The 27,800-nt window shown below is 46.1% G+C and overlaps 1 protein-coding gene across 1 annotated transcript in view; it reads left to right on the forward strand.

Annotated features, from left to right (window-relative positions):
- The first annotated feature begins 4,602 nt into the window (after positions 1–4,602).
- The window catches only part of Nav2 (neuron navigator 2), a 704,255-nt gene continuing 681,057 nt past the window's right edge, over positions 4,603–27,800 (forward strand). Inside the window, exons 1-2 of the mRNA XM_048788486.1 lie at positions 4,603–4,690; positions 9,625–10,270. Coding sequence (XP_048644443.1) covers positions 10,196–10,270 — 75 coding nt within the window. The 5' untranslated portion in view covers positions 4,603–4,690; positions 9,625–10,195. The remainder of the gene's footprint in view (positions 4,691–9,624; positions 10,271–27,800) is intronic.

A 27,800-nucleotide genomic window follows, 5' to 3' on the forward strand; every position in this document is an offset into this window, starting at 1 on the left:
TTTAGGAATTCTTGTTGATTAGGACTCCAATTTCTCATAGTTTATTGGGCTCCTCTCTGGCTGTCAGATTGTTGTTTCTTACTTCCTATAGTTGTCAGTTTACCAACTGGTAGCAAAGTCTTCCTTGAATCTATCCTTTTGTCTTGTTCTCTGTCCCAGTCCAGTAGACTCTTGCCTGAGCTCTGCAAGAGCTCCTAAGCAAACTCCCTGCTTCCATTCTTGCTAATTCTCCATGAAGTAGCCAAAGGTCTATTAAATCACATCAGGACACTTTCAAACACAAAACACTCCATGGTTTCCAATAGCACTTGGAGTAAAATCCAATCTCTTTTTAGTGAACTTAATGGTTCCATATGATGTGGCTCCATCCACTCTTCAAATCCATCCTGCACTGCCCTCCCTCTAAGTCTCCATACTGCAGGGGCATTGACACCTTTTTACTCTGTGAGCATATGAAGTTTGTTGTTCTGCCATCTGCCACAGGGCCTTTGCCCTAGCAGCTGCCTCCACCTGGAATATTCTCATGAATGCATCCTTTTCTCCACTCAGATCTCACTTTAAATTTCTTCTCCTCAAGGAAGTGATCTGCAACTATCTGACTGAAGGAAGGAACGAGTCCTTCTCTAGTACACCAGCCTATACTTATTCTTGCAGAACTCTAATTACCCCACTGTAATAATGTGGATTAAATATATGTTTATTTTCTGTCATCTTCCACTGTCACCACAAAATCAGGGACTTTACCTACCTTGTCCACTACTCTGTTTCAGAATGTTTATTGAATAAATGAAATTTGTGGCAGAATTGTGTGAATGATGAATGAATGAATGACTACTGTTGTGGTTTAGATATGAGGTGTCCCCCCAAAAGCTCATGCATGGGACAATGCCAGAAAGTTCAGAGGTGATGACTGGGTTATGAGAGCCTTAACCTAATCAGTGAATTAGTCCCCCCGGTAGTGGTTAACTTCAGGGTTACCGTAGGCAGGTAGGGTGTGGCAGGAGGAGAGGGCCATTCGGGGTGTGCCTCTGGGGTATATAGTTTGTCCCTGTGTGGGGAGTAGTCACTCTCTCTGCTTCCTGGTGCCATGTTCCCAGCTGCTTTCCTTCAACACACACTTCCTTCATGATGTTCTGCCTCCCCTCAGTCCCAGAGACGTGGAATTAGAGATTTACGGACAGAGATCTCTGAAACCAGGGGCCCCAAGTAAACTTTTCTTCCTTAAAATTGTTCTTGTCAGGTCTTTTGTTCTCAGTGATGAAAAGCTGACTAAAACAGCTACTGAGGGAGATAAATATGAAAAGAGATGACGGGATACTGTGGGATTCCAAGTAAGGGAACAACCAATTCTGACAAAGATTTTGGGGAAGGGAAATTCTTAGATTTGGGTCCCTAAAGGTTTAAAAAAATTCTCAGTCCAAAAAAGAATTTTATAAAAGGGCATTTCCAACTCTTTTCCAGTTCTGTTGGCCAACTGGCTTGGTGTCCAGTTCAGAAAGACCTAAACACAGAAGAGGACAATTTTGTGCTCAAGGTTTTAAAATGTGTGAGACCTTAATTGAGGCAAAAATGGCCTTGCAGTTGGAGTAGGTGTTAGGTCTTTTGCCACTTTTGCAACTCTCAGATGGGATCACAGTGTGGGGGGTGGGGGGGGGATCTCCACAAGACAGACTCTGTCCTCCTGGATCTAGTGTATAGGTGGGGAGTGGGGTTAGTGGCATAGTGGCAGGAGTCAAAGGCTAGCTCTTTCAGAAAAACATTCCCCAGGACCCCCACCTGTTGTAAGGGAAGGGTCATTGCTTGGCACTGTGGGTTGAAGTCAATACTTGGCTGGCCTGGACTTGGGGAAACATGTGCTAGCAAGTTGCTAGCCTGTGATCAGTCTATAGATTCAGCCACCTGGTTGTCTCTGCTCTTTGAATTAGCCTAGCAAATCTTGATCATTCCAGGAATGAGCTGTATTATTCAGGGCTCTCCACATCAACAGAACCTATAGTATATACTTATTGAGAGAGTTCCTTTTTCCTCAGGGACCTCAGTCTACTCTCCAAAGTGTTCAACTGATGGGAGGAGGCCCCCATCCACATTATGGAACATAATCTGCTTTCATCAAAGTCTAGTGATTTAAATGTCAATCAGACCTAAACAAATACATTCACTGGGATATCCAGACAAGGTTTTCCCCCAAATTGGGAGCCTATCCAAGTTGGCACATAAAACTAAACATTACAAGGGCAAACTGCATGCATTGGTAAAAGTCCTTCTCTTCAAGGTCCAAGCATGTGTTCACTCATAGTTCATCTGATCATCAGGATGTCTCTGTGCAGAGGATTAACCACCCTACTTCATAGATTAAGAAATCTTGGGCTGGTTTCATAGCTCAGTGGCAGGATGCTTACCTAGCATGTGTGAAGCACTGGATTCAATTCTCAGCACCACCATAAAAATAAAGTCCATTGACAACTAAAAAAATATTAAAAAAAGAAAAGAAATCTGGGTTCAGAAACAAGCTCACACAGCTAGTAAGTGGTAGAGAGGAGACTCTAGCTTGGGCTGTCAGTCTGACTGAGTTCTACATTCTTCCAACTATATCCTACACCCTACAGCGGCACATTCTGCTACCTCTTACCATTCCCATATTGGTCTTCTTCCTTGTATGACCTCAAAGACACACTTGCCTGGATCTCATTTGCCAGTCTCAATGGACCTGTCTTAATCTGTTTTCTGTTGCTCTAACTGAGTAGGTAATTTATAAGGAATAAAGGTTTTTCTTCAGCTCATGATTCTAGGGGCTGGGATGTCCAAAGTTGAGGAGTTGCACTGTGAGGGACTCCTTGCTGGTGGGGACTCGGCAGAATCTCAAGATGGCATGGGTCATCACTTGGTAGTAGAGTTTTATACAAGAGAGATAGCCAAACTGGCTTCTAAATTAGACCCTTTCTTGAGATAACCCATTAACCTACTAATCCATTAATCCATGAATGCATTAATCCTGAGCCCTCATGATTTAATGGTCTCTTAAAAGTCCCACGTGGTGGTGATTAGATTTCAACATGAGTTTTGGTGGGGACATTCAGATCACAGCAGGACTCCTCTATGGAGGACCCAGAAGTGTAATATATGTGGCTATGTTTCAGTGGGCATGAGCTTCCCCCCGCAGCTGTGATACCTCACCTCTACCATCCCCATATCCTTGCAGCTGACCCCTCTGTTCTCAATAAGAGAGGGCTCCAGCCTCCTTCCTGGTTGAAGCTGGCAGAGACACAGCTGAGTACTCTGTCTGATTATCATCAGTCCCTTTCTGATGGTAGGTAAGTTTGGCCCCCTTCCTGAACCTCCAATTGGAGGCTCAGCAGCAGGGTTATCCTTCTGCTTTGATGCGTGTCCTCAGTTTCTGTTCTCTGATGTCTGGGTCAAGAATGCTGGGCTCACATGGCCCTCACCTGGTGGTGGTATGGGAAGACCTGTCCAGGGCTGTAGACAGACCCTGCAGCCTGGTGGTATCCATAGGCTTCGGAAAGGTCAGACCACCTTCCTGCCAGGAGTAACTGGAGTGATTCCTTGCCTTCCCACCTCAGGCACTGTGTATGATGAAGCAAGTTTTGAATAGATAATGAAATTTTAAAAATTGAAGGAGGGAGGAAGGAGGGAGGGAGGAGGAGGAGAGAGAAAGATGAATGAACAAGTGAAAATGTCCACTGTAGCACCTCTCAGAACATGTCTGGTCTCCCCTTTTACTCCATGTCTTGGGACCTGACCTCAGCTTAAATGAGAGTTTTTGTTTTCATTAGTTCAAATTCTTGTCTGCAATTTGCACTGGGTTCTGGAGATTCTTCCACCTTGTGCTAGGTACTTAACCATTCTGTAAAAGAGAGAGAAAGGCACAGCTGAGCATTAAACTCTCAAGTTTTAAAGTGGCCCTGGGGGAAAACAAGACAAACCAAGAACTATGACCCTTGAGATGGGTCACCTGGGGGATTGGGTGGTCTGTCTTCTGGTTTCCAAAGGCTTGGCTGTTAAGAGGCCCAAGGAACTTTTTTTCTGCGGGTCCAAAGAACAAACATGGACTTTCGCATGAAGGCAGATCTGAGTTCCCGGTTCTAAAGAACTTGCTCCCATCTGAGCTCTGCAGCAGGAAAGCCTCCAAGGAAGCTCTGTTTTGAGAGATTGCAGGCACTCCATTTAGAGGGGCATTTTAACATAGGCTGGACAGCTCCCTGGAGGGAACCTGTCTAGAGAATTCCTGGATTTGGTGACAGGTTGAGCCACGTGCCCTGAGGTGTCTTCCTACTCAGATTCTGCAGCCTCCCCCGTCTGTCTTCTGTCTTCTTTAAAGTGTCAGATGCGTCTGTCCCACAAAAGAATAGCGCTAGGAGATGACTATTATCCCCCAGGGGCTGGACCTCCAGTAGCAGTAGCTCTGGAGAGAACCCTGCTTCTTTCTGCGGCCCCCTAGCCTGGGAAAGACTGGGACCCAGAAAAGGGACCGGGATGGCGAGGTTGCCCATTGGCTGTGAGGCGCCATGTGAACGGCACTGGTTGGCTGGCAGGAGGGAGGAGGAGGCGGTTTCCCGGGTAACGCGAGGGCAAGGAGCGGCTGCAGTGGCAGCGGCCGGGGCTGAGGAGCCGGGCCGGAGTACAGTGAGAGGCCAGCTGGAGGCAGCGGCTCCGCGAAGCTGCGTGGGTGCAGGTAAGAGTACCCCGCACTTACTCCCTGGAGGTCAGGGTGGGCTGGGCTGCTGGGCGCCAGGACCAGCCTGGGGAAAGTTTGCTGTGCAACTGGATGGACAAGGAGAAGAGGACTTGGGATGCTCTGGGCTGGGCTCAGGGGTCCAAAACAGGGCTGTGGTTGCCTTAGGGAGAGGGTTGGCCCTTCGCTGAGAGGTTCGGAAGCTACACCTCTGCTCGGGGATCCTGGAGAAGGTCTGGGGGCGGGAGGGTTCTGAAGTCACCCCACTAGAGCACAGAGACCAGGCGGGAAGATGCACAGCCACACACGCACGCCAACGGCCAGCCGGCCCTTGTTCAGAGATGCTCTGGGAAACTCTTCCTCAGCTAATGCGGGGCTGGGGGCGCTGTGCCGTGCTATGAGAAGGGTTCTGCGAGCTCCAGGGCGCACTTTCCCCTGGCCTCGGGCGACACTGTGCACGCCCCTATCCAGAGTGGGTGTGTGTCCCTCTGGGTATATGCGCCTGAGTATGGGCGATCTCCCCGTGCGTGTTCTTGTGTTTCTGTGTGTGTTCTGTTTGTGTGTCCCACCTCTGCTCGATTGTGTCTCAGAGTATATCCCTGCGTCTGGGTCTCTGTGCTTGCTGTTGGCGTGGGTGTCTGTGAACGCCCTCTCCGGGTTCTTGTGTCTGAGTATCACTGTGGTGGGTTCTTCCGTCAGCTCTCTGTGTTTTAGGCTTGCCTGTGTGTCCTCCTCTATGTGTGCGTGTCTCGGTGTATTTTTGAGCCTGTGTGGTTTGCTCCCCGTGTCTCTATTTTCTAGCCATGCCTGTCTCCGAATGTAGGTCTAGTACCTGTCTGCGCCTGTCTCTCTGGGTGGGTGTGCTTCCCCGTGTGTGATCAGAGCTTCTGTAGGTAGCTGGGTGTGTATCTCTCAGTCTGTGCGTGGATGTCTGGATGTCTGCGAGTGTCTGTTATGTCAGTATCAGTCTGGGTCTGTGTGTGTGTGTGTGTGTGTGTGTGTGTGTGTGTGTAGGTGAATCGGAGCCGGGGCAACTAGGCCAACCTTCCATTCCATTCTCCCACGCTCCAGGGCAGCCGCAGGCGGCCAGGCGCAGGCGGCGGGCGGGCGGAGGGCTGGGAGGGGGCGCCCAAGCTCCAGGAGCCAAGCCTGCGCTCCCTCGGCTGAGCCCGCTCCTTTCTTGCAGGCAAAGGGACTTTGGCGGCAGCAGCAGCAGCAGCCCGCGCCGCCCAGCTGGGGCCCTAGTGACTTATTTTTGTGTGTGATCCTTTCTTTTCTTCGAGGAAGAGGCGGGAGCATGCTCTGCCGCCTCTCCTACACAGATAAAGGCACTGGGGTTGGCTCTGTCCACCCACCCTGAGGTTGAGCAGAAGTGTCCTGTTTCAGGACTCCCTTTGGGAGCAAAAAATCCCTACCCACCTCCAATCAAAACGAAAACAAACAAACAAACAAAAAAATCCAGTTCTCCAAGCCACCATGCCTCTTTGGCTCTCTTTTTGTTTTTATATTTTTTGTCCATCTTTATTTATTGACTGATTAATGAAAGCCTGGGTTTCCAAGAAGCTCCTCCGATACCCCTATTGGCACCAAAGACTAATTAAATATGCTGTGTTGGTTATGAGTGTTAATTAGACTGTTGGAAAGACGGATGCACCGTTGTTTCAGAAGCTTAACTCCACTTATAAGATGAAACAGGTCAGTACTCCCCTCGCCCCCAGCCTTTAATACAGGTTTAAAACCAGTTTCCCCAGTCTTGGCAGCCACCAAGAGGAAGAAGGTTGTGTGGGGGAGGCAGAGGCTGCCGGAGGGTGGCAGAGGAATGAGAAGGTCAAAGGGGCATTGCCCAATTTTGAAAACTTTGGAGAATTTAAGGATGCTTGCCAAAACTTATAAAATGGGCTCATAGCTCCACCTGGGAAGGCCTAGACTGTGATTTGTCGGTACCTGGAAACCCAAATTGGAATCCCAATTAGCCCGTACCACGGAATTGGGTTTCCTGCAGGAGGGACCTCAGTAGGCCCCTCTGCTGATGCCTCTACCTCTAAGAAAGCCCCTTTCCTGTCCTCCTATGTGCTGGTCTATACTTCTGAACTTGTATGTATGTATGTATGTATGTATTTATCTATCTATCTATCCTTTGGGATTGCCCAGGAGGAGGAAGGATTTGGACAGATTGTGGAATGAGAGATTGAAGCCTTTAGGAGACTGTGTTTAGACCAGTCAGGAGAAAACCCTGGCAGAGTGTTCAGGATATCTTCAATATGGCTAGTCTTGTCTTCTGAACTTCCTGGCGAAGATGGGGCTTGCCCACACTGCTCCCCACTCCAATCTCATGGGATAACCCTCCATGTCTTCTCCTTGTTCTGGCTCTGCCCTGTGGCTGCCACTGACTGACTCATGGCAGAGAGGAGAAGCTGCTGATAGATGGCTGCATTTGGAGACCAATCCAGCAACCACGTCCACTTCTCAACAATCTAGTTCAATGTTCTCATGGTCCTACCTTTTGGCTCTATCTCCCTCCAAGTGTCTTTAAACTTCCTGAGATTCCTCTGGCTGTGAGAAACCCAACCATTTACATTCAGACTTTGCCCTCGTGAAGTCCCCCCACCCCCGCCCCCTGCCAATCAGGAAACAGATTGGATATGGCAGCTAGCTGACAGCAGCATCCTCGCTTCTACCCTTTCTCCTGTGACCCCCCTCTGCATAAGGACACAAGGACAGTAATGGCCCCAGAACTGGTGGAGACTGACTACTGGAAAAAACAAAGGCTCACAGGAGGTGTTGAGCATCCTCCCACTCCCTGCTGGTGGGGAGGTATTTCTGTGGCCAGAATGTCTGTCCTCATGTTCACTTGGGTCATGTGTGCCGGCTGGCGTGATGGGATGTGACAGGGTCTCACTGGGGAGAAAGCTGTAGCACTGGGGCCTGGTGCAGAGTGCAGAGCTGTTCTCAGATATGGAGACAGCCCAGAGCTGCCAATGAAGGAGCCCCTCCAGACGAGGCTTTCCAAGGAGGAGACCCTTCTGAGCACTTGGGTTTATTTTTTCTTTCTTCTCTTATTATTATACATAAAGAGAGACAGGAGTTACACAAAGTGTGCACTCTGAACTCTGGCTGCTTATGAAAAGTCAGATAACAGGGATCTTTCCAGGGCAGCATGGATATAAGAACTTTGAAGTCAAACTTGGGTTCAAATTCCATGATTTCTCAGTTATATGACTTTAGGTAAATTTCTTGACCTCACTTGTCTTGTCTTTAACCTGGGGGTGGAGAGCTAATTGGCACATAGCAAAGTACCAAAGTACTTGGCAGATTTGTTGAATGAGTGTAAAGCAGTAGATAGTGCCTGGTATTCAGTGAACATTCAGTACATTGCGTGTTATCTTTTGATCACATACTCTGTTTTAATAAGTGATCTTGATCTTTCCGAACTTATGTGTCACCAATATCTGCACTTTAAGAGGAGAGAGCTGAGGATCAGAGAGGTTAAGATACTTGTTCAAGGTCATACATTGAGGAAGTTGCTGAGTTGAAACTCAAACCCAGATCTGAGTCCTCTTGTCTGAGGTCTCAGTGGCGATTCAGAAAGGGGACCTACTTGGACCCAGTTTGCCAGAGTTTACATATATCGTGGTCTGGAGCTAAAAAGAATAGATCTGAGTTTCTACCTGTGTTGTGCATTCCTTGAAGGGCCTGTGGTCATGGCAAGCAACCAGATGGTGTCAACCTCTCTCTGGGAGCTCAGGTATATATCAGCTATATCAGTCATGCTGCTACAAATGTGAGCCACCCTTGGGTTCCCCTCCTCTGGACATTTGGCTCCTCGTGAATTTTTAACTCTGTTCTCACCAGGCGTTTCAGGTGGTGCACCTGTACATTTATAGCCCTTCTGCAGCATCTCTCCCAGGCATCCCCTAGTCTTCTTCCTCCTCACAAGCCCTCTGTGGCCAAGTCTCACGTCCATCCGTCTTTCAACCTGGCATTGAGCTGGGCGGAAGCCTTTTGTGACCGGGTATGGTTTCGGCCTCATTCCAAAGTAGCTGCCAGTCAGGACAGCTGCAAAGGAGGATCTGGGGGCTTCTGTCTAGCGCTGGCTATGGCCGGATCTGGCCACGGTTCTCCCGGAGGCTGGCGCAGCCTGAATTGTAGAATGGCTGGGACTTGGTTAGAAATGCTGGCAAGAAACTAGTTCCTTTTAGTTCAGGTCATTTTGCCCCTTTGCCTTTCTTTCCTGCTGGAGCTGGTGTTAAGGCATTCATCATTATTTACTGATGCATCTTCATGAGGATTCTCAGATATGTCTCCACCTTTCAAACCACTCATGGAGGGGCACATCCAGTGTGAGTGCTTTCCTGGGTGCAGAGGTCCCCTCTTCTCTCCTCCTCCCTGTCCCTTCGAGCTTCTGTGACGTCAGCAAGGAGGTGACTGGGTGTCTGCTCTGCCTGCAGGTTCCCAGGCAGGGAATGCGGCTCTGGCTCCACAGCACAGTTGCTTTTCGGTCCTCAGATGATCTAGGCTGCTCTCTCTGCCTCCCAGTGGACCCTGGAGTCTCTCCTGCCATACGCTGTCTCCCACAGCTGTAATTGGGGGAAAAATGTTGATGCTTTTTGCTTCACAGACCATTGCTTCCCCGTCTCATCATACCTTGGCGTCTTGCTCCTGTTATGAGGAGGACAATGCACCCCACATAGGTTTCCAGGAGAACTCGTTTCCAGCTCTGGTGTGCTCTTCAAGAGCAGGAGAAGCAGGGAGTCCATGAAGCCCCCGAGATTGCTTGTCCACGGATGTGATCCGAGTGTTGAGGGGCTCGGAGGATGGCCGACTGCTGCTCTGGTTGTAGGCCTCACTTTGTGGCTCCAGATGGTAGGCAAGACAGCTCAACCCTGCGCCTCTGCACAAAAGACAAATCTGACTGTTGAACGTTTTCTCCTCAGGTATGAATCTCACTCCATGGAGGAGGATGACAGCCAGGTGGGGACCACCGCTGTGATGAACGCTCACAGGAACCGTGAGGGGCGGCTGGCCGCGCGGCGTTTGTGGTGATTTATGGGAGCCAGGGGCTGCCGGAGAGGGATGTGGATGCTATCAGCTCGGCGGATTAAATGCCCATTTACATTGTTATTGACATATAAATTATCTGTGCCAAGGAGACAGTGAGGAAGAGGCTTTCTGGGGCAGTAATGTGGCATGCGCCCCAGGACATGGACTCTTCATTGCCCGAATCTGTCCTTTGGGTTCTCATGAAGTGAATCTCACCGTAAAACCCAAGTCCCTGTTCTCACGATGTCAGCAGCAGCTGCCCTCCTTGCTATGGCAGTGGTGGCGAGCGAGGTTCCCCAGTGGCTTTTAAGAAGACAGCAAGACCTTTGAAGGGGCAGCGCTGAGTCCCGGGCTGGCAGGAGCCGTGTCTGGTGGGGTACAGGTGTCACTCTCGTCTGGGTGATTTTGTTCTTCTGTGGATTGGGAAGTCTCGCTGAAGAAGACAGGGGATTCTATGCCTGGGAAATGGAATCGATTTCTGAGACCAGTCAACAGCAGAAGAGAAAGCCGGTTACCCACGGACTGGAAGATCAAAAGAGGGTGAGTGGCAGAACTTTCTTTGTCCCTCGGCGCCTGGTGCTGGAATGGCCACGTGTGATTCTGAGCCTGAGAGGTTGGCAGGGTTGTGCTGTTGGTTGACTGCGTCTGCTGGTCTTTCTCTGGTAAAGAGGCAGGGTAGCGCTCACGATTTGCCGTGTCTTGGTACTATGCTTTGTGCTCTGACTTGGTGATGGGTAGGGGAGAGAGAAAGAAAAAGAAAAAAAGAAAAAAATTAATCCTGAGAGCCAGAAAGGAAAAGATTTATAAGCTGTAGACAATGGAGATTTTTTGTTTTGTTTTGTTTTTTTAAATATTGTTGTTCTCAAAGTCAAATACGAGTCTGTTGGTACTGAAGCCTCTTTGGGATTCACATGCTCTTAGCACCTTTTGGAAATGTTGCTCCTGATAACAGTGGTTTTGTTTGAGTTGTTCTCTGTGTGGTCCTCTGGCTCTTGTGTTTATGGATCAAATACATGCTACTGTACTCGTTGGCCCCATCTGTGACAATGTCACAACCATTTAAAATGGCCTGTTGAGCGTAGGTCAGTTGCTGTCATCAGTCTGAAAGCCACCATCACTTGTGGCTTTCAGGACTTGTGTCTACCAGTTAAAGTTCAACTTGTCTTTAAAAGCCAGACATGCTGGATAGTAGCGTGGAGTTGCTGATTGTCAGGGAGGGAAGGTGAAGTTGGGTCTCTCTGCTCCTGGGGCCAGGGGTTGGTTGGGACCAGGGGTGATGAATGGTTACTATGCACAAATAGAGACCGAGTCTGTTTCATCTGAAGATAATTTCTAGTAGCTCCTATGAAATGTCACGGATGGTAGAAAAACTTCTGATTTTCTCTCAGTGTGGTGTGAATAAACCCTCTCCTAGTGTGAGTCTCAAAGATCAACTCTCCCCAGTCTAAAATACATGTGGAGGTGAAAACTGGCTTTCCTACTCTTATTTACAGTTTTAGCGTGCGCTTTCTCTCTCAGTATGGGAAAAAGATTTTTGGATTGGGTTTTACACGGCCTCTCAAAGGATAAAAATAAATTGAAATATATTTTAAAAACATGGATATTGACTCAATTCTTTAAAAGAAGAAAAAAAAATCCACTCCAGATACTGAACTCCCTGTAATTCAGGGAGAATGCCCACTATCTCAGGCACCTAGATAAGTGGAATTTGTTTTGTGGTGTTTGATTTATTAAAAGTATAGCCCACTAGACCTTCTGCTCCTGTTTCTACAGGAGCTTTCTGAGAAATAGCAGGAAAATCGATAACTCTTGTGCACAGAACCCAGGATTGACTGCATTTGACTAAGTATAAGCTAAGTTTGCTATCCCGACACTTGGTGGAGGAACATTTGGGACCTCTGACACTGTAGAAAATTTTAATTGGGCTGGTACACGGAGATAATATGCAATTATGATGGCTTTTCCTTGGCTAGGTGTAGCTGTCTGCATTTCCCATCTGTTCTTGGCTCTCGCTGTCTTGGGTCCACATGTACTACTGAGCTGCTGGAAGTAGAATATAACCCCAAGTGAGGCTCGGCGGCAGCTGGGGTAACATCAATTGGTCATGCTCAGCTGACATTCATTTTAACTTGAACTCTAGCCGTCATGGTGATTATTAAATTTATAATGATATATGTAAGATCCATTTTAATGACTCTCCATGCTTGGGTAAGCTCTCACTTGCGCTGGCAAAATAAGGCTTAATAGAGTATTACATTTCATTTTCTACTGAATTTTCTGGGCAGTGGTTGCAAGTTTGCTTAGAGGGAATTAGAATTGTTTTTCCTGATAGGCATTGTGACCGAGCTCTCCCTTGCTGTAGTACAATTCTGGGCTCCGAGAAATACCGCACTGCAGCCGCTTCTCTTGGCAGCAGCAGCTTCTGTTGGTGTGTGCGTGTGTGTTTGTGGGTAAACACACTCCCCATTTGCGTCGAGTGTGAAGCTAAACAAGCCTCCCGGCCTGCAGCCTGGAATGTGTTGTCCAGGAGCTGAAAGGCGAACTCTGCAGTGTTTTGGCTCCCAATACCGGAGTGAGCTGGAAACTCCCCCTGAGGGGCGGGGCTGGCTGAAGTGTAACAAAGGCACCATCTACACGTCTGCTGGGAGCCCGGGAGTCTCCACAGCAGCCTGAGTCACCAAGCCTTCGCTGGCATGCCATCCTCACGGCCTTGCGCTCTCTCCCGCTATAATGTTTAGGGAAGGACAATGGTGGGATAAATAGCTTTCATGCTGCTGCATTTCCTACTGCCTAAGAGCTAAATCTGCTTCTCCTGTACCTTATTGTAGTTTGGCCCATGTTTGGGCTTTCATATGGATAGAGTGGCTAATTCAGGGCTCATTTGGGATCTGGCTCTTTGGGGATGTTTGTGTGTGCTTTCTGCAGCGAAGAGTGCGGTGAGCTGTAAAACCAAGAAGCCAGGTTCAAATGCCAGGGGTGATGTGTGATAGCTGTGTGACTCTGGCAAAGCTACTTAACCACTCTGATCTTCAGAGTTTATATTTTCAATAAAGGTCAATAATATTTAATTATAGGGATATCATTAAGATTAAATGAAATAAAACTGGTAAGTTGGTAAACATATAAGGAATGCTCTATATATCCTTGGGACAGATTGCAATGTCAGATTATGCGTTTTCCCTTTTTAAATAAGGGTGATCTGTGAATTTGTTTTGAATACTCAAATAATACATACACATTGCAAATACGTACACATACAGATACGAAATGTAAATTTCTCTTTTCCCTAATTTTATCCATCAGTGATTGCTATTAAGTTAGGTCCATATCACTTCTGAATTTTGCTTTAAGTTTTGAAATAAAATTGAATTATATTGTACATATTTTTAGGACACATTTTTCACTTAATATAGTGCGGATATCTGAATCATTACACAAACACCGCCTCCTGTCTTCTAACAGCTGAATAGAGTTTCACTATGGAATTGTCAAAATGTACATAACATCACATATAGATGCATGTTTGGGATGTTTCCAGGTCTTTGTGGCTCTGTGAGTTTTTTTTTTTTTTATGATATTACAAAATTCTATCTCCTCAACAGTATGTATGAAGTACCTCCACGTGCCAGGCACTGTTCTATGAGCTGAGTTTAAACTAGACAGCTAAGAGCTCTTCTCTCCTGGAGTCTACAGTCAGGTCCAGTGCTCTCCAAGACAGCTTCCTGCGATAGTGGGGCATTCTGCTCATGCACTGTATAAATCAGTAGCCACTATCCATATCTGACCACAGAGCACTTGAAATGTGGCCGGTGTGAACAAGGACCCGAGTTTTCCATTTTACTTGGTTTTAATTAATTTAAACTTTTGTTGCCACATGTGATTGGTGGTAACCAAGTTGGACAGTGCCTCTCTGAACCAAGGCGATGAGCAAAGAGCTGCTTCTACAGAGAGCGGTCTGTGCTCTGAAGAAAATAAGTAAGGCAAAGTGGTGAAATGGGTGAGGGAGGGAGAAAATTCTTTTTTCATGATTACTTTTTCATTTCCTTTTTTAGGGAGGTATAGCTTAGATCCAATAAAACGCATACTTTTAAGTCTGCAGATCAACAGATTGTTGCCCCTTTTGTAACACTTGTGCAACCACCACGCAGACCAAGATCTGGAACATCTCTTGCCCCAGGAGACTGGACTTAGTGGGATATAGGGGGTTACCTCCTGAGGGAGTTTCTTCTGAGCGCAGACCTCAGTGATGAGAAGCAGCGGGTCATGGAAAGATCAGGAAGTGGACTTCAGACCTGAAGGTGCCTGTCGCACTCTGCACCGGGGCAGGTGCCATTCAGAGCTCTCAAAGCTCATCTCTTTCCCTTTGGTGACTTATCTTGGTGCCACTTATGGATGGCAACTCCATCTGCCTCCCTGTCCATAATAGAATTCTATGCTGAAGTCAAGAAACTGCCAGAGAGTCAGTGGGGCACAAGTCACCATGAACAGAACTTCAGCCAGCAAAGTATCATTCCCTAAGAACGCACTTTCCTAGCAGAGGGGGGACAAGTAAATCTTTCCCCGACGGACACCCATTGATCAGACTTTTGATTGATTTTTCCTCTACTCCTCCTTAGAAGCTTGTCCTTCACAGACAGAGCTTTTCCACAGAGGGTGAGCGCTGTAAAATAAGAATTGTTGGGGGTTTTCAAAAGCTGCTGACGACTGAGTGGTGACAAAAGTGGTTTAGTTTGAATATTCTCCTGGCTGACAGCTTCTCAGCATGAAAGCTTCCTAGAGCCAGTTTTAAAAAATGACTTTGGAGAGGGTGAACTTGGGCTTCATGTAATTAAAATTTCCAGGGTTGGCTGAGCAGCTCTGGATTCCCAAATTCTGTCCTTCCACGGGGACTGCATTATCGTCCTTGCCCTATCGGCCTCTCCTCTTCATTTGTATTAATGGCCTCCCGACTTCCCTGTCACTGTGGCTGCAGATCAGAAGCACCTGACCTTAGCCTCCATCCCCTCCCCCACACCCACGACTTTTCACTGGGTCCTCAGCCACACTTTCCCCTAGCCACGGCGGACTTGGGTACCTCCTCACTGCTCTCATTTCTACCACCCCAGTTTCAGGTGCAGGAATTCTTTCCTGGAGTGTAGCATAGGCTCCTGCCTGGCTCCCAGTTCACCATCCACTCATCCAGAGTATAGCTATTATCATTCTGTATCCTCAGAACAAACCATGACCCCCAAGGTCTTGGCACTTAACACTGTGTCTAATTTCTAGGGTTTGATGAGTGAAAGCTAAGACCTAAATGGAATTCTTGTTGTCCTCAGCTTCAAACCTGGAGATGTTCTGCAACCTCTGTGAGATGTCTCTCCAGTGGTATTTATGCACAGGGCTTATGAGATGCAAGCTCTGTGCCCGGCACATAGTATTCAGTAGATAGATTGCTGGGACTGCTATATTCTCACATTCTCTCTGACCCAAATCTTTTCTTGCTAACTTCTGATGGCTGTTCCCTGAGTTTTGCTCCCACTTCTGAGTTTTGCTTATGTATCATAAGAAGGTGGCTCTTGCTCCAGGATTCCTCATCCATCCTGTGTAAGAAGGAATGCTCTTCCTGTTTCCATACCTTGCTCAAATGCAGCCTGGTAGCAGTTCACTCCCTTCTCCTTAGGTCCTTGATCTTTCCCCACATGTCATACCTCTGAACAGACTGTTGGATCCTTGAGGAGGAACCTGATCTTGTCCCTTTCTCCATCCCCCCCGGCACATAGTAGGCTTCCAGCAAATACTGATGGAATGAACGAATGGTAGGTGTTGGTTTGAGATTCCTTCTTCTCCTGCAATGATGAAAATGAATCTGGTCCTCTAAGATTTACTATGTTATCCACTCATGAGCAGAGGAGGGAGATATAAAATTCAGGTAGACATTTAGGAGGAGTTCTCTGCAGCGATCAAAACATTTAATTAAGAAAGTTTAATTAATTATTCTACTGGTGAGTAGAATAGCAAAAGGTAAATTAAAGTGATTATTTAAAAGAAGAAGCAAGAGGATTTGAGTTAGTGACAACCTAGCTGATGGAGAGGGATGAATCTCAGGTGGAACCACATCTATGGCTGGAGGGAACTGGCAGCTCTCTGGAAGAGGTGACTTGAGGGAATGGTGCCTTCTCATGCTCTCTGGGGAGCAATGTCCTTGCACTTGTTTTACATCTATAGCAGCAGGGCAATTGTTATTCCTTTATACACAGAAGGAAAGTAAGACACACAATGTTTTAAATTGATTTTTCCAAGCAGAGATGGCTAGATTTGGTGAACTTTTCCAAAAGTATTAAAAACTTGGACCAGTAAACTAAGGATAAGGAAAGTAATTAATACTGAGTACCTGCTATGTGTCAGGAAGGTCCCAGGCATTCCTTTCACTCTATTTCATTTAGATCTTCCCCAGGCCCTGGATGAAGGTTTCATTCACCCATTTGATACATGCAAAACCTGTGGCTAAGAGTTAAACATCTTTCAGGTTCCACAGCTTCTGTTGCCTGCTAGACTCCAGGACCTCACTGTAATTTCACCTCTCCATTAGGTTTATGTCTAAGTCTTTTAAACTGGATTTTACTTTTAAAATGATCTTTTCCATCTTCTTTGCCATCGTCATGAGTGTGTATATAGATGTACACATACACACACTTTGTATTGGTCTTGGCCTGTATGACATCTAACTGATGTTCATCTGGGAACTGTGTACATGTCATTCAGCAAATCAGGGCGGCAGCTACCACCCTCTCCAAGGTGAGAGGCTATGATAAGGTTGCTGCTTTAGAAGAATATCCTCTGCCATAGTGATCTGCTCTCTGAGGTGCTGATGATGTAGTCAGAGCTCTGGATGGATACATGCATACCTGCATGCCAGGCAAGGATAAGGCCCCAGCCCCAGTCCCCTGAGCCCTTTCCACGTGAGCTGAACTCTCGCTCTTTGGTCTGGACCAGTGTGCTGCTGCTGCCCCTTTGAAGCTGGAGGAAGTAGCAGTTACAGCTTGATCTGCTTCTGACAGGTCCTTGCCTGGCTGCCCTGCCTGTATCGCTGGCATGAATGAAGGGGGTGTTAACCAAGAGCTCAGGGGCTGAACATTGAGGACCTACCACAGTACATTTCACATGTCATGGAAGAAGGATGGAAAGGGACTCTAGCCGGATGCAGCTCAATCAGTAAGCTTTGAGCCCTAACTCAGGTACAGGATGTGTGGGGAGGATGGTAGAGGGGTCAGGTCAGCTCCCTGTACTTGTCTCAATGGGGAGACTGTGAGACAGCATAATCATTCATTTGTTCACCCCACATTCATTTATTGAGTACCTACTGTGTGCCAGCCAACCACAGCATGAAGCACTGAGGTCCTGATGATAAAATTAGATACTTGTCTGTTGGCGCTTCCAGTGTTTTGGCAGGGTGGTAGAGGTAGGGCGGTCAGTTAAACCAGGACTGTTATATTAAGTAAGTGTCTTTCTGGTTTGGAGAAGTCAGGAAAGGATCGCTGGAGAAGGAACTTGAGCTGTGTCTGGAGGACTAAATAAAGAATGTGGCCTTTCAATGGGGCTGCAGTGGGGGTGGTCACTTTTTGTACCAGGGACTGAACTCAGGAGCACTCTACCACTGAGCTACATCTCCAGCTCTATTTTGTATTTTTTATTTAGAGACAGGGTCTCACTGAGTTGCTTGGCACCTTGCTTTTGCTGAGGCTGGCTTTGAAATTGTGATCTTCCTGCCTCAGCCTCCCAAGCCACTGGGATTATAGGGATGTGCCACTGCATGCGGTGAGATTAGGTTTTTAAGGAGGACGTAACCCTGCTGAGACCTTCACCTTGCATGTCCAGCCTCTGGATCTGAGATGACATATCTGTGGCTTCACCCTCCCAGCCTCTGTGTTTTGTTATTGGCAGTCCAAGAACACTAATACCCGGGTGAGTTGGGAAAGTTGGCTGAAGGTAGTTTGAGGACTATAAGTCCCCTGAGGCACACTAGGTCCGATCTCTACCACCCAATAGCCTGGAGTCACGGGATGGGGTGGGAGGCCACAGTAGTGATGTTGGCATTTGGCAGTAAGTTCCTACTCCAGGGTGAGGACAAAAGAAAGGGGAAAGTCATCCCAGATACAAAGGAATAGAATAGCATTTGAGGAACAGAATCTGGCCAGGTGTGGTCGACACATTCCAGGTGGCAGGAATCCCAGGTGTTAAGGTTCAGAGCCTCCTAACCTCTATCTGGGAGAATGGTGTCTCATGACCTAGTGGCACTTCGGGTTGTGTCTATTTAATGCCCCTGGATGCACTGTGCCCTGCACCTGTCACAGGAGATCAACTGATGCTGTCTCCCTTTGGTGGTTTAAGTACACAAGGCATAGACAAGTGAGTGACCTGCCCAAGGTCCCACAGCTTGTCAGTCATCAGAAGTGAGTGAAGATTCCAGTCCTTTCCTCTTACTTACAGTTGCTTTCCTGGTAATAAAATGGCCTTCCTCAGTCAGCAGAAGTGAATGCTAATATTTTTTTTAAATTTAATTTTTAGTGAGGAAGAATATTTGGCATTCTGGAAGGATCTAATTTAAAAGATATCAGAAAATCTGGGTTATATATAAATTAAGAACAATCCCAGCAGCTCATAGATGTCCACTCCCCATTTATTCAAAAGACTCACATCAATTGCTTGAAGATAGTTCCAACATTAGTAAATTGAATTTATTTTGGCCTTCCAGTTCTGTCCCACAGGAGCTCCCAGTAGCCAGCGCAAAAGAGGGATGGGATCTAATATGAAGAAGTAGAAAGTAGTGCCAACTCTCCTGTTGGCTTCCTTGCAGGATGTGGGCTGGCACCCTTGCCTAAGCCCTCTCTCCACTTGAACTCCTTGGACATCACTTTGTCCTGCTGGTCTATACCTTCCCTACCCACTCCTGCCTTAAACTGTCTATAGTGTAGTTTTCAAATGGAGGGGGAAGAGTGGCAATGTCACCTAGATTGTTTGTTATTTGTAAATTGCAAAACTTTGGGTCTTCACTACACTGGATAACTTAATATTTCTACTCTCTGCATCTTCATGATGACAATTAGGTTAATAATGAAACTTTTGGTGAGGATTACCAGGCATCATGCACTTGAAGTACTTAACACAGTAATTAGTACACGATTGTGTTTTGTTATAATTCTCATCATATGGTTCCCTTTCTCTATTTGGCAGAATCCCTGTAAATGGTATATTTGAGGAGTGAAATGGGACTGGGGGTGCCAAAGGGCTGCTGCTAGTTCATTTGGGTTTACTCCTTTGGTTAACAAAAGGTCATATAAAATTCCTTCTGGATTGAACTTCTGTCACTGCACATCTTCCTAAAAGAAAGCCTGACTTTCAGTTTCAGAACTACAGTAGTTGAAAGCAACTGGGTCTTCCTTTGTGTAGTGTTTCTGTAGGAACTACCTTGACATCATTGTTCCATACATTTTAGGACTCAGGCATGTAGGCAGGCATTTGACTAAACCTTTTGTGTGAGTCTAAGACACACCTTGCCTTGCAATTTTACTTGAATATGTTATATGAATTTCATTTGTTACATTCTGTGGCATTCCCTAAGACTCCAGCATTGTAGGGGGAAATCTGGTTACCTAGAAATGAGTTCCAATTAATCAAGGTTTTCCAAAATCCATCCTAGGTTACTTTGCTCCTAAACCTTAGATCAGATTCTTCCATGCCTGGGGTTTGAATCAGAATAATGACATCCCTGACTCCCATCCTCAGGGCATTAATTTTTAATCTTCCTTCTCTCTGGGATGATTAGAAAGAGAAGGATGTGGGGGTTGGGAAGAGAAATGGGAGGAGATGCGGATGGTAGAGTGGATGTTTTTACTATGCGACACTGAAGCTTGCAGCTGCAATCTGAGTCCATTTGCCGGGAGGAAGCAGCATCAAGGATTGGGACTGGGCTGGTGGCTGAAGAAGCCAGGGGATCCTGACATGGGATCTGGGGATCTTTTGGGGAAGAGGGCAGAGCTGTGCAATTGCATGTGTTAGGGAGGCTGAGAAGTATGTTTGGGTGTATGTAGTGATTTCTTCCTTGGCTAAGCTGAGGAAGCAAGGACCTAGAGACTCAAATTTTGTCAATTTCCAACATCCAAAGTCTCTGGAATTTCTGGGGTCATGGTGCACCTTGAGGGGTAAGAGTCAACACCTTGGTAACAACTACAGCATCCTCCATGCTCTCTCTCTGGTGATGCCCTCTCAGAGATGTCCGTTTGGACACTTGGGATACTGTGCTCTTCGGTTCAGAATCCAGGTTCCCATCAGTTTCTAGGTAGGGGAGGGAGGCTTCTTTGGGGACCCCCAAAGGGAGAGTTGTGGATAAGAGGCTCCCAGGGAGTGTGTGGTTCTAAGTTTAGGTTAAAATATTTCTCTTTTCCTCTTATGATTATAATTTTAAAATGCAACAACAATTTGATGCAATTTTAAAATGCAGTTTCTTCAATGACATGAGAAAATCGTCACAAGAAGCTAAAAGATGAGAATAAAGAATTGTAGTTCTTATACCCTGAGCATCTTCATGTGTAAACCTGCACATAGTTGGTGCTTGGTATCACTCTTTTGTTAACTGTTCAGCTTCATGTTTGTTTCTGTATTCGGAACACATATCAGTGTTTTGCACATAGCAGAGAATCAGCAAATGTTTGTTGAGTGAATGAGTGAGAGCCAGTGTTCTGAATGTGGGGCAGGCAAAGGTCGGGGATTGGGCTTTCCTTTGACTCTCTGAGCCAGACTCTTTAATGACACAGAGAAGTAGTATCTTAGAAAGGAGATTTTAATTGTCTTTGATTTTCTGATGGGAGAAAAGGTGGCTAGGAGTACTGCCTAGAGGTGAATGTCCTCCATTTGTGAATCTTTAGTTGTGTGGGGATTCTGAACTGTGATGACCCAGTCTTACTATGGTGAATCTATTATTCCCCCACCCCCAGCTGAGATGTGTGGTTTCCCCTTTGAGTTTCCATGGGTCCATGGTGATGGATGACCTGGAAGGTCATTTCATTGATGTCTTCCCTGGGCTGATCACTTATAGAGGTGAGATAAGAGGCAAGAACAGTAGCTCAGACGTACCCCAAAGGGGATGCCCTGAATAAATCAGTGCAAAATATGCCCTTATGTGTTGCCTTACAGTGGGACAAATTGTGAGAGCAAATAATGAGGACTCTCTACTGCTGGGGGGTGAGGTATCCCGTTGAAGTCCACAGAACATTTTAAATGGAGACAAATCATGTAGTCACCGATTTAGAGATGCGTGGGGGCTCACCTGGAAGAAGTGTATGGCTTTAAGCTGGTGGTGCTATTCTTCCAGCTAATTCTTCTAGAAGAATGGGAGTGACATTGTGACATTCAAGAGAAACACCTTTGCATGGAGAGAAGCTGATGAAGGTTGGTTTTGCGGGTGCCAGCAAGCCTTCAGGAAAGGCAGGAAATGGGACAGCTCAAGGTGCTGGCCTCTCGGGCCTCTGGGGTTGAAAGGTCATTTTTCCCCCTTTCTCAGTGTTCCAATTCCTGCCCCTTTTTCTCAACACTCTTCCTCCACTGCTATTCCTGTTTTGTTTTTTCCCTTCCTTCTTAAGGCCAAAGATGACCCTCAGCCTTACCCATCTCTCTCAATATCACTGCCTACTCAGAGCTTCCCTGGGTGGTTCTCAGTTCAGCAGACTGTCTGCTTGGCCCGCCTTGTTTTGCCAAACCTAGAAGCTGACCGACTCTGTCCTGGACCAAACTAGCCAGGCTCCCCAGAGCCATCTATTCATCTAGACCTCAGCCTTGGCCCCTGGCCTGACTTTGACCTTCCTAGCCTAGTGTAGACAAGAGTCCTGCTGCCTCCCAACCCTTGCTATCTCATTAAGTTCCTTGTACCCTGCCTTTGATGTGTAAGTCCTCAACCTGCCTTTAGCAAGAATCCATCTATTCTTATTTTTTTTAAAATTTCTATATGACAGCAAAATGCATTACAATTCTTATTACACATATAAAGCACAATTTTTCATATCTCTGGTTGTACACTAAGTATATTCACACCAATTCATGTCTTCATACATGTACTTCTAACCCCATGCCCACTCCCTTACCCTCCAAACCCTCTCCCCTATCTAGAGTTCATTTATTCCTCCCATGCTCCCTCTCCCTATCCCACTATGAATCAGCCTCCTTATATCAAAGAAACCATTCAGCATTTGGTTTTTTGGATTGGCTAACTTCACTTAGCATTATCTTCTTACTCCATCCATTTATCTGCAAATGCCATGATTTTATTCTCATTTATTGCTGAGTAATATTTCATTGTGTATGTATGCCACAGTTTTTTAATCCATTCATCTATTGAAGGGCATTTAGGTTAAGAATTCGCCTATTCTTGATGTCTCCTTTCAGTACTGTTCCTTCCACAGACCCTTCAACCTGCTTATTGGCTATAAATCACCAACTGTCTTTATATATTCAAAGTTGAACCTGATCTCTCTTCCCCATTGCAAAGCCTCTATTACAATAGTCTTAAATGAAGTCTTACTATTTTAACAAGTGTCCAAATTATATATATGTTATATCATATGCATGTGTGTGTGTGTGTCCATATATATTTCTTTTTTCAACAAAGCTGGTGTGTGTGTGTGTGTGTGTGTGTGTGTCTATATATATTTCTTTTTTCAACAAAGCCTCAGTTGAGTTCTGTTATCTGTCCCTGGGATGATCAATTATGATTACCGTGGGACAGGGTCACATGGTATAGAACCTAGCCTTTGAGGGTGGATTCCTCCAGAAGGAGGAATCAGTACAATTCGGGAGAAGAGCGGAACAGACTGGAGAGCAAGAGGCACTCTCTGGGATGGGTGGTCCGGAAGTCACAGATTCATCTGGTGACTGTCTTCCTCATGGGGTTGTCCCTGCCTTCACAAAGCTCACAGCCCAATGAAGCAACTAGGTATCACATGAATAAATATGTACTTAGGGTCCATGAATGGACAAGTGGAATATACCACAAAAGGTGGCTCTTTCGACAGTGGGAAATAGGAGGCCAAATAGTGAGGTGGGAAAAACTCTGGCAATTAGAACAGTATGGGTTTCAGTCCCTGCCCTGTAATGTGTTTTGGCTTTTTGATCTTGGGAAAGTTTCTTAACCTCTCTGAACCTCACCGCCTCAGCTAAACTACGGGGACATTAATAGCTCCTTCCTTGTAGAGCAATATTCAACAAGGTACCATATATAAAACATTTAACACAGTAGCTGGTGCTGACCAAAAGTGTCACCTTTACCTGTCTCTGAGCTCATGTTGGGCCCTGAAAATTAGTGGTCTACTTTTTGGGACCACCATCTCTTGTCAACGGAAGTCTCAAAAAGTCACACTTTAGAGTGGATGTAGTTTCATTCTCAGGCTGTTGTCTCCTGGAGTAACAGCTGTGACAGGGTGGGTCACATCTTGTCCTTGGGTCACAGGTCCTGCTGGGTTGTTGTGAAATTCTTTTGACTCCTTGATCTATGCTTTTTCTGGTACTTGGGATGTGGGTTGCTTTTATGGGGAGGCTTCTGTTTGGAAGGCTGAGCAAGCTTCTAGTTGTGAAATGTCTTCCTTCCTGGATGCCTACCATGATCCTGAACCCATTGCAGTCAGCCCAGGAAGCCAATTCACTCAGCAGATAGAAATCAAGGGGGATCCACAGCATGAGCAGTGGATGTGGGTATGCTATCCTGTGTCCATCAATCACCAGCAGAGCTCAGATAGGGCAGCAGAGAGAGAAATGGCAAATAAGCAGTTTGCATTATTAGAACCACATGAAACCCTTTTTGCCTATGGTAATTGAAAAAAAAAATCTAATTTCTGCTGTGTCTCTGGAATATCTTCCCATTTGGATTCCTATGGAGTCTCCAAATTTTATCAGCACAACTGAGGAGATGGAAGGCGTTCACCTGCTGGAGTTGAGTTGTGAGGAGAGTTTGCAGGTTTTAAGAATGATGCCCAAAGATCCAGTTCCTGGCTCTGGGAGGAGAATGAGGCAGAGGCCTAGGAAGGCCGTGAGTGAGACAGGGTAGATGGAATGTGGGTGGACAGGGAATTGCTGTGGCCTGTGAAGCAGGTGCAGGGGACTTCAGTCCCTCAATCCCCATTTTGCAGAATGCAAGAAGGTGCTGTGTTCCTACTTTAGATAAGAAAATAAAGGCTCAGAGAGGTTGGGCAACTTTTCCATGATTCCCTGCAGCTGGAAGAAATAGACCTAAGTCTAGAAGCCAGCTCTGGGTGACTTCAATGCCTATGTTCTTTTCCATCACATACCACTATCAGACATTGATGTGATCTGATTTCTGCCACATTATTATTACTTAATCTCTCTCTCTAAATGTTTACTGCAGTACTGGAGATGGAGCCCGGGGCCTTGCACATGCTAGATAAGTACTCTACCACTGAGTTACATCCTCAGTCCTATATCTGTCTTTGAATTGACTATTTAAAAATTTAGCCTTATCACAGGGATAATACCAATGAAATTTTAGGTTTGAGGTGCTATTTTTCTTCCTAATACATATGAAAATAAAATCATGGCTATAAGTTTTTAAAAAGTTCACCAATGTACCATCTACAATGTGCATACAGATTGTACAGATTTCAGTATGGGAAACACCACACTGTAGCATAAATGACAATAGAACAGCAAAAATAATGATATCTTTTATTATTGAGGATCACCATGTACCCAAAACTGCAAAGCATCATAGTGCTTAGAACACTGTCTGTACAATTAGACCTGGGCTTGGACTTCCAATCCCCCATTTTTTTTTGACAAGTGACCTTGAACAACTCAGTTACCTTCTCTGTGCCTTGAGTTCCTCATCTATGAAATGGGGATAATAATCGTATTTACGGTCTAGAGTTGTCTTGAGAATGATAATATCTCTCTTCTTGTGTCTAAGTTGATAATACTTAGGAAAGGATACCTGGCCTATGGTGAGTGCAGTGCATCAGCTGTTTGGCACATGCCTCCATCTAATCATTCACAGTTAATGTTTGATACTTTGCATGCCAGCCTCTGATCTATAATCTTCATAACAATCTGGTGAGGTGAGTGTTATTGTTATTCTAATTTTAGGGATAAGAATACTGGTTGAGTAGTTTTCTCCAAGGTCTCCAAGTTAATTTATGATGAAACTGAGATTCAAACCCACATAAGGCTGAAGCTCTACTATTATGATCCATTTTCAGCCTGAGAACTCTTCCGACACCAGCTATGTGGGCTTTCTCCTCGCACTGACAAGGTCTCTAGCAGCTGTGGAGTGATTCACAATTCAATTCAGTTCCAACATCCTCTGCCTGGCGTTTGCTTCAGATCCCATAAGATTCCTCCACTTCATGTGCCAGTCACAAGTCTGGGCCTCCCCATGTTTCTGATTGCCTGATTATAGATTAGGGGAGGGTCTAATCATTTCCTAGAATGACTCACAGAACTCAGGAAAACCGTTTACTTACTGCTACCAGGTTTGTTTTAAAGAATACAATTTAGCCAAATGGAAGGGGTGCAGAGGGCAAGGTCCAGGGAGAGAACACAGAGCTTCCGTGCCCTCTCCAAGTACACAGCCCTGCCAGCACCTCAAAGCATCCACTAGCCGGGAGGCTCTCCAAACCCCATTGTTTCTGGTTTTCGTGGAGGTTCCATCACATGGACCCGAAGGGTTGTCATTGGCCATTCACTCAATCTCCAGCTCCCTCTCCCCTCCCAGAGGTTGGGAAGTGGGGTTGAAATTTCCAACCTCTAATCATATGACTGGTTTCTTTGGCAACCTGCCCCTATCCAGAAGCTATCTAGGGGCCCATCAAGAGTCACTTCATTATTAAATGACAAAATATAAATAACCAGCAAATAACAAAATGCAGGCAAACAACAAAAATAATAAATAACATAAGATACTCTTCTCATCCCTATCACTTAGGAAATTGCAAGGGTTTTAGAATCTCTGTGCCAGGAACCAGGGACAGGGGCCAAATATGTATTCCTCATGGTATGGCAATATCATAGAAGCCATAGCTAGTACTCTTATCTTTTCTGTCACTACTGCCATGAAAGCAGGGCCTCTTCCTGATGGAGGAATTTCTTTCCATTACTCCTCAGACACATGGCCTGACTTCACCTTGAACCAACTGAGCCTCACGTGGCAGTTAGCTTGTGACCCCTGAGCTTGCCGAGCCACCAGCGCTCCCCTGCCTGTGTCCATCATCCAAATATGAGTCTAGGTATGTGTGAGTGGGTCTTCAGCTCCTGCAGCTTGTCATAGCATCTTTGTGTGGCTCACTGTGTCTGCCCAGAGTCCCGGTGCCCCTGCACACAGAGGAGGGCAACATTTGTTGGAAACAGAACCCCAAAGAGGGCCTATTATGTGAACATCTTGTGTTGCAAGCTGCAAGAGGTAAGGGCCTGGTTTCCATGGCAAGGAAGAGTGGTTTATTTTATAGCAGTGTCACCAGAGAGTTCTTATAGTAAGACAAGTTGACAAGGAACTCCCACTTGTTACTTTTCATGAACTTGTTCACTGGGCCAAGCTAGGTTTACCCACACAACAATGCATTGGCCTCTGATTTTCTTCCCCTTCCTAAGAAGATTTCTGAGAATATGTTATCATTTGTGGCATCTGAGATTCCTTCTGAGGACAAGAAATTCACTACTTTCCTTCTTTGGTAAGAATGAGCCAGAAATGATCCTGTTTTGCAGGCGTGTTCAGGGCCCAACTTTCAAGGCTATGGATGATGGCATGCAGACAGCAGTAGTGTGTGTCTGGACCACCTCAGCCAGGACCTGCTTTTGTGGTGGGAATATACATGGCATCATGCCCCTTTACCTGTTCTCCTCTTTTCTCCCACCAGTCACCCCTGGCCACTGTTCAAGATTCATCTCACATTTTCATGCACTTGAAACTTTCCCCATCTCTTCTTTCTTATTCTTTCATCCCTCATACATGATTTCATGGGATCACTTGCAGATTAAGATGACAACTGTGGAGTCAAAATGATGAAAATCCCAGCTCAATGACCTTCAGAAAGTCCTCTGTGTGCCTCAGCTTCCTTCTTTGTTAAATGTGAAATACAACAGTGGTTATATCCTGGGTTTAATTTAAGGATCAAATGAGATAATGTGAGTACTGGTAGGCAGGGAGTGCATGGGGTGAATGTCAACTAGGAGCAGCGGTGGATCATGGCGATGGCAATGGTTGTGTTCCCAGTTAGACTGGAAGGTGCCAGAAGGCAGGGATTGAGACAGTTTTGTTTTCTGTCCCCCTGCATTGAATGTAGTGCTGAAGTCATGGCATCACTCTGTAACTACTCAACGGAAGTAAAGAGGTTGCAAATGTCATGTTTTCCCTTCTGTCTGCTTTATTAGAATTGTATTTAAATAAAAGTAGCATTTGGCTGGTACTTAGACCCATTTTATAGAGTGCTGTGTCAGTGACTAAATAAAAGCCTTATTCACTGGTGTTTATCTTTTTGGAGAAATAAGCATCCAGACAAGGACTTTGTTTTTTAAAATTCTTGCTCTTGGCCCACGAATACCTGCCAGAAAGAGCATAAGCCCAGAGGAGAAGCCACCTTTGCTCTCTTAGCAGGAAGTGAAAGTGGACCCAATTCTAGAAGCAGTCAGGGAGAGAATTAGGAGCAGCTCAAAGAAAAGGGGAAGTCTTGTGGGAGATATTAGTAATCAAAATAATCTCTCATTTCAGCAGCCATTGAAAAGAGCCCCACCTGGCCCCTTCCCCTCGGGGGTTGACCTTTCACCTGAACCGACAGGAAGGGCCCAGCTGGGCAAGGAGAGAGCAGTCATCAAGGGTCAGGTTACCAGTGGGCATGACGTCAGGGCAGCTCCTGGCTCCTGAGAGCCTTGTGCTGGCCGGCACAGAGAGGCAGCAGCTGGGTCCAATGACCGTGCCCCTCTGAAGAGCCCTCCCAGGTCTGGATCTCGGGTGGACGGCAGGAGGGCTGGAAGTGGTCTCCCTTTACTTCCTCCTTCCCACTCACTTAGTTCTTTAAACAGCTTTTCCCGGGGGGGGGGGGGG

This window comes from Marmota marmota, unplaced genomic scaffold, assembly GCF_001458135.2.
Source record: "Marmota marmota marmota unplaced genomic scaffold, marMar, whole genome shotgun sequence".
Classification (NCBI taxonomy): Eukaryota; Metazoa; Chordata; class Mammalia; order Rodentia; family Sciuridae; genus Marmota; species Marmota marmota.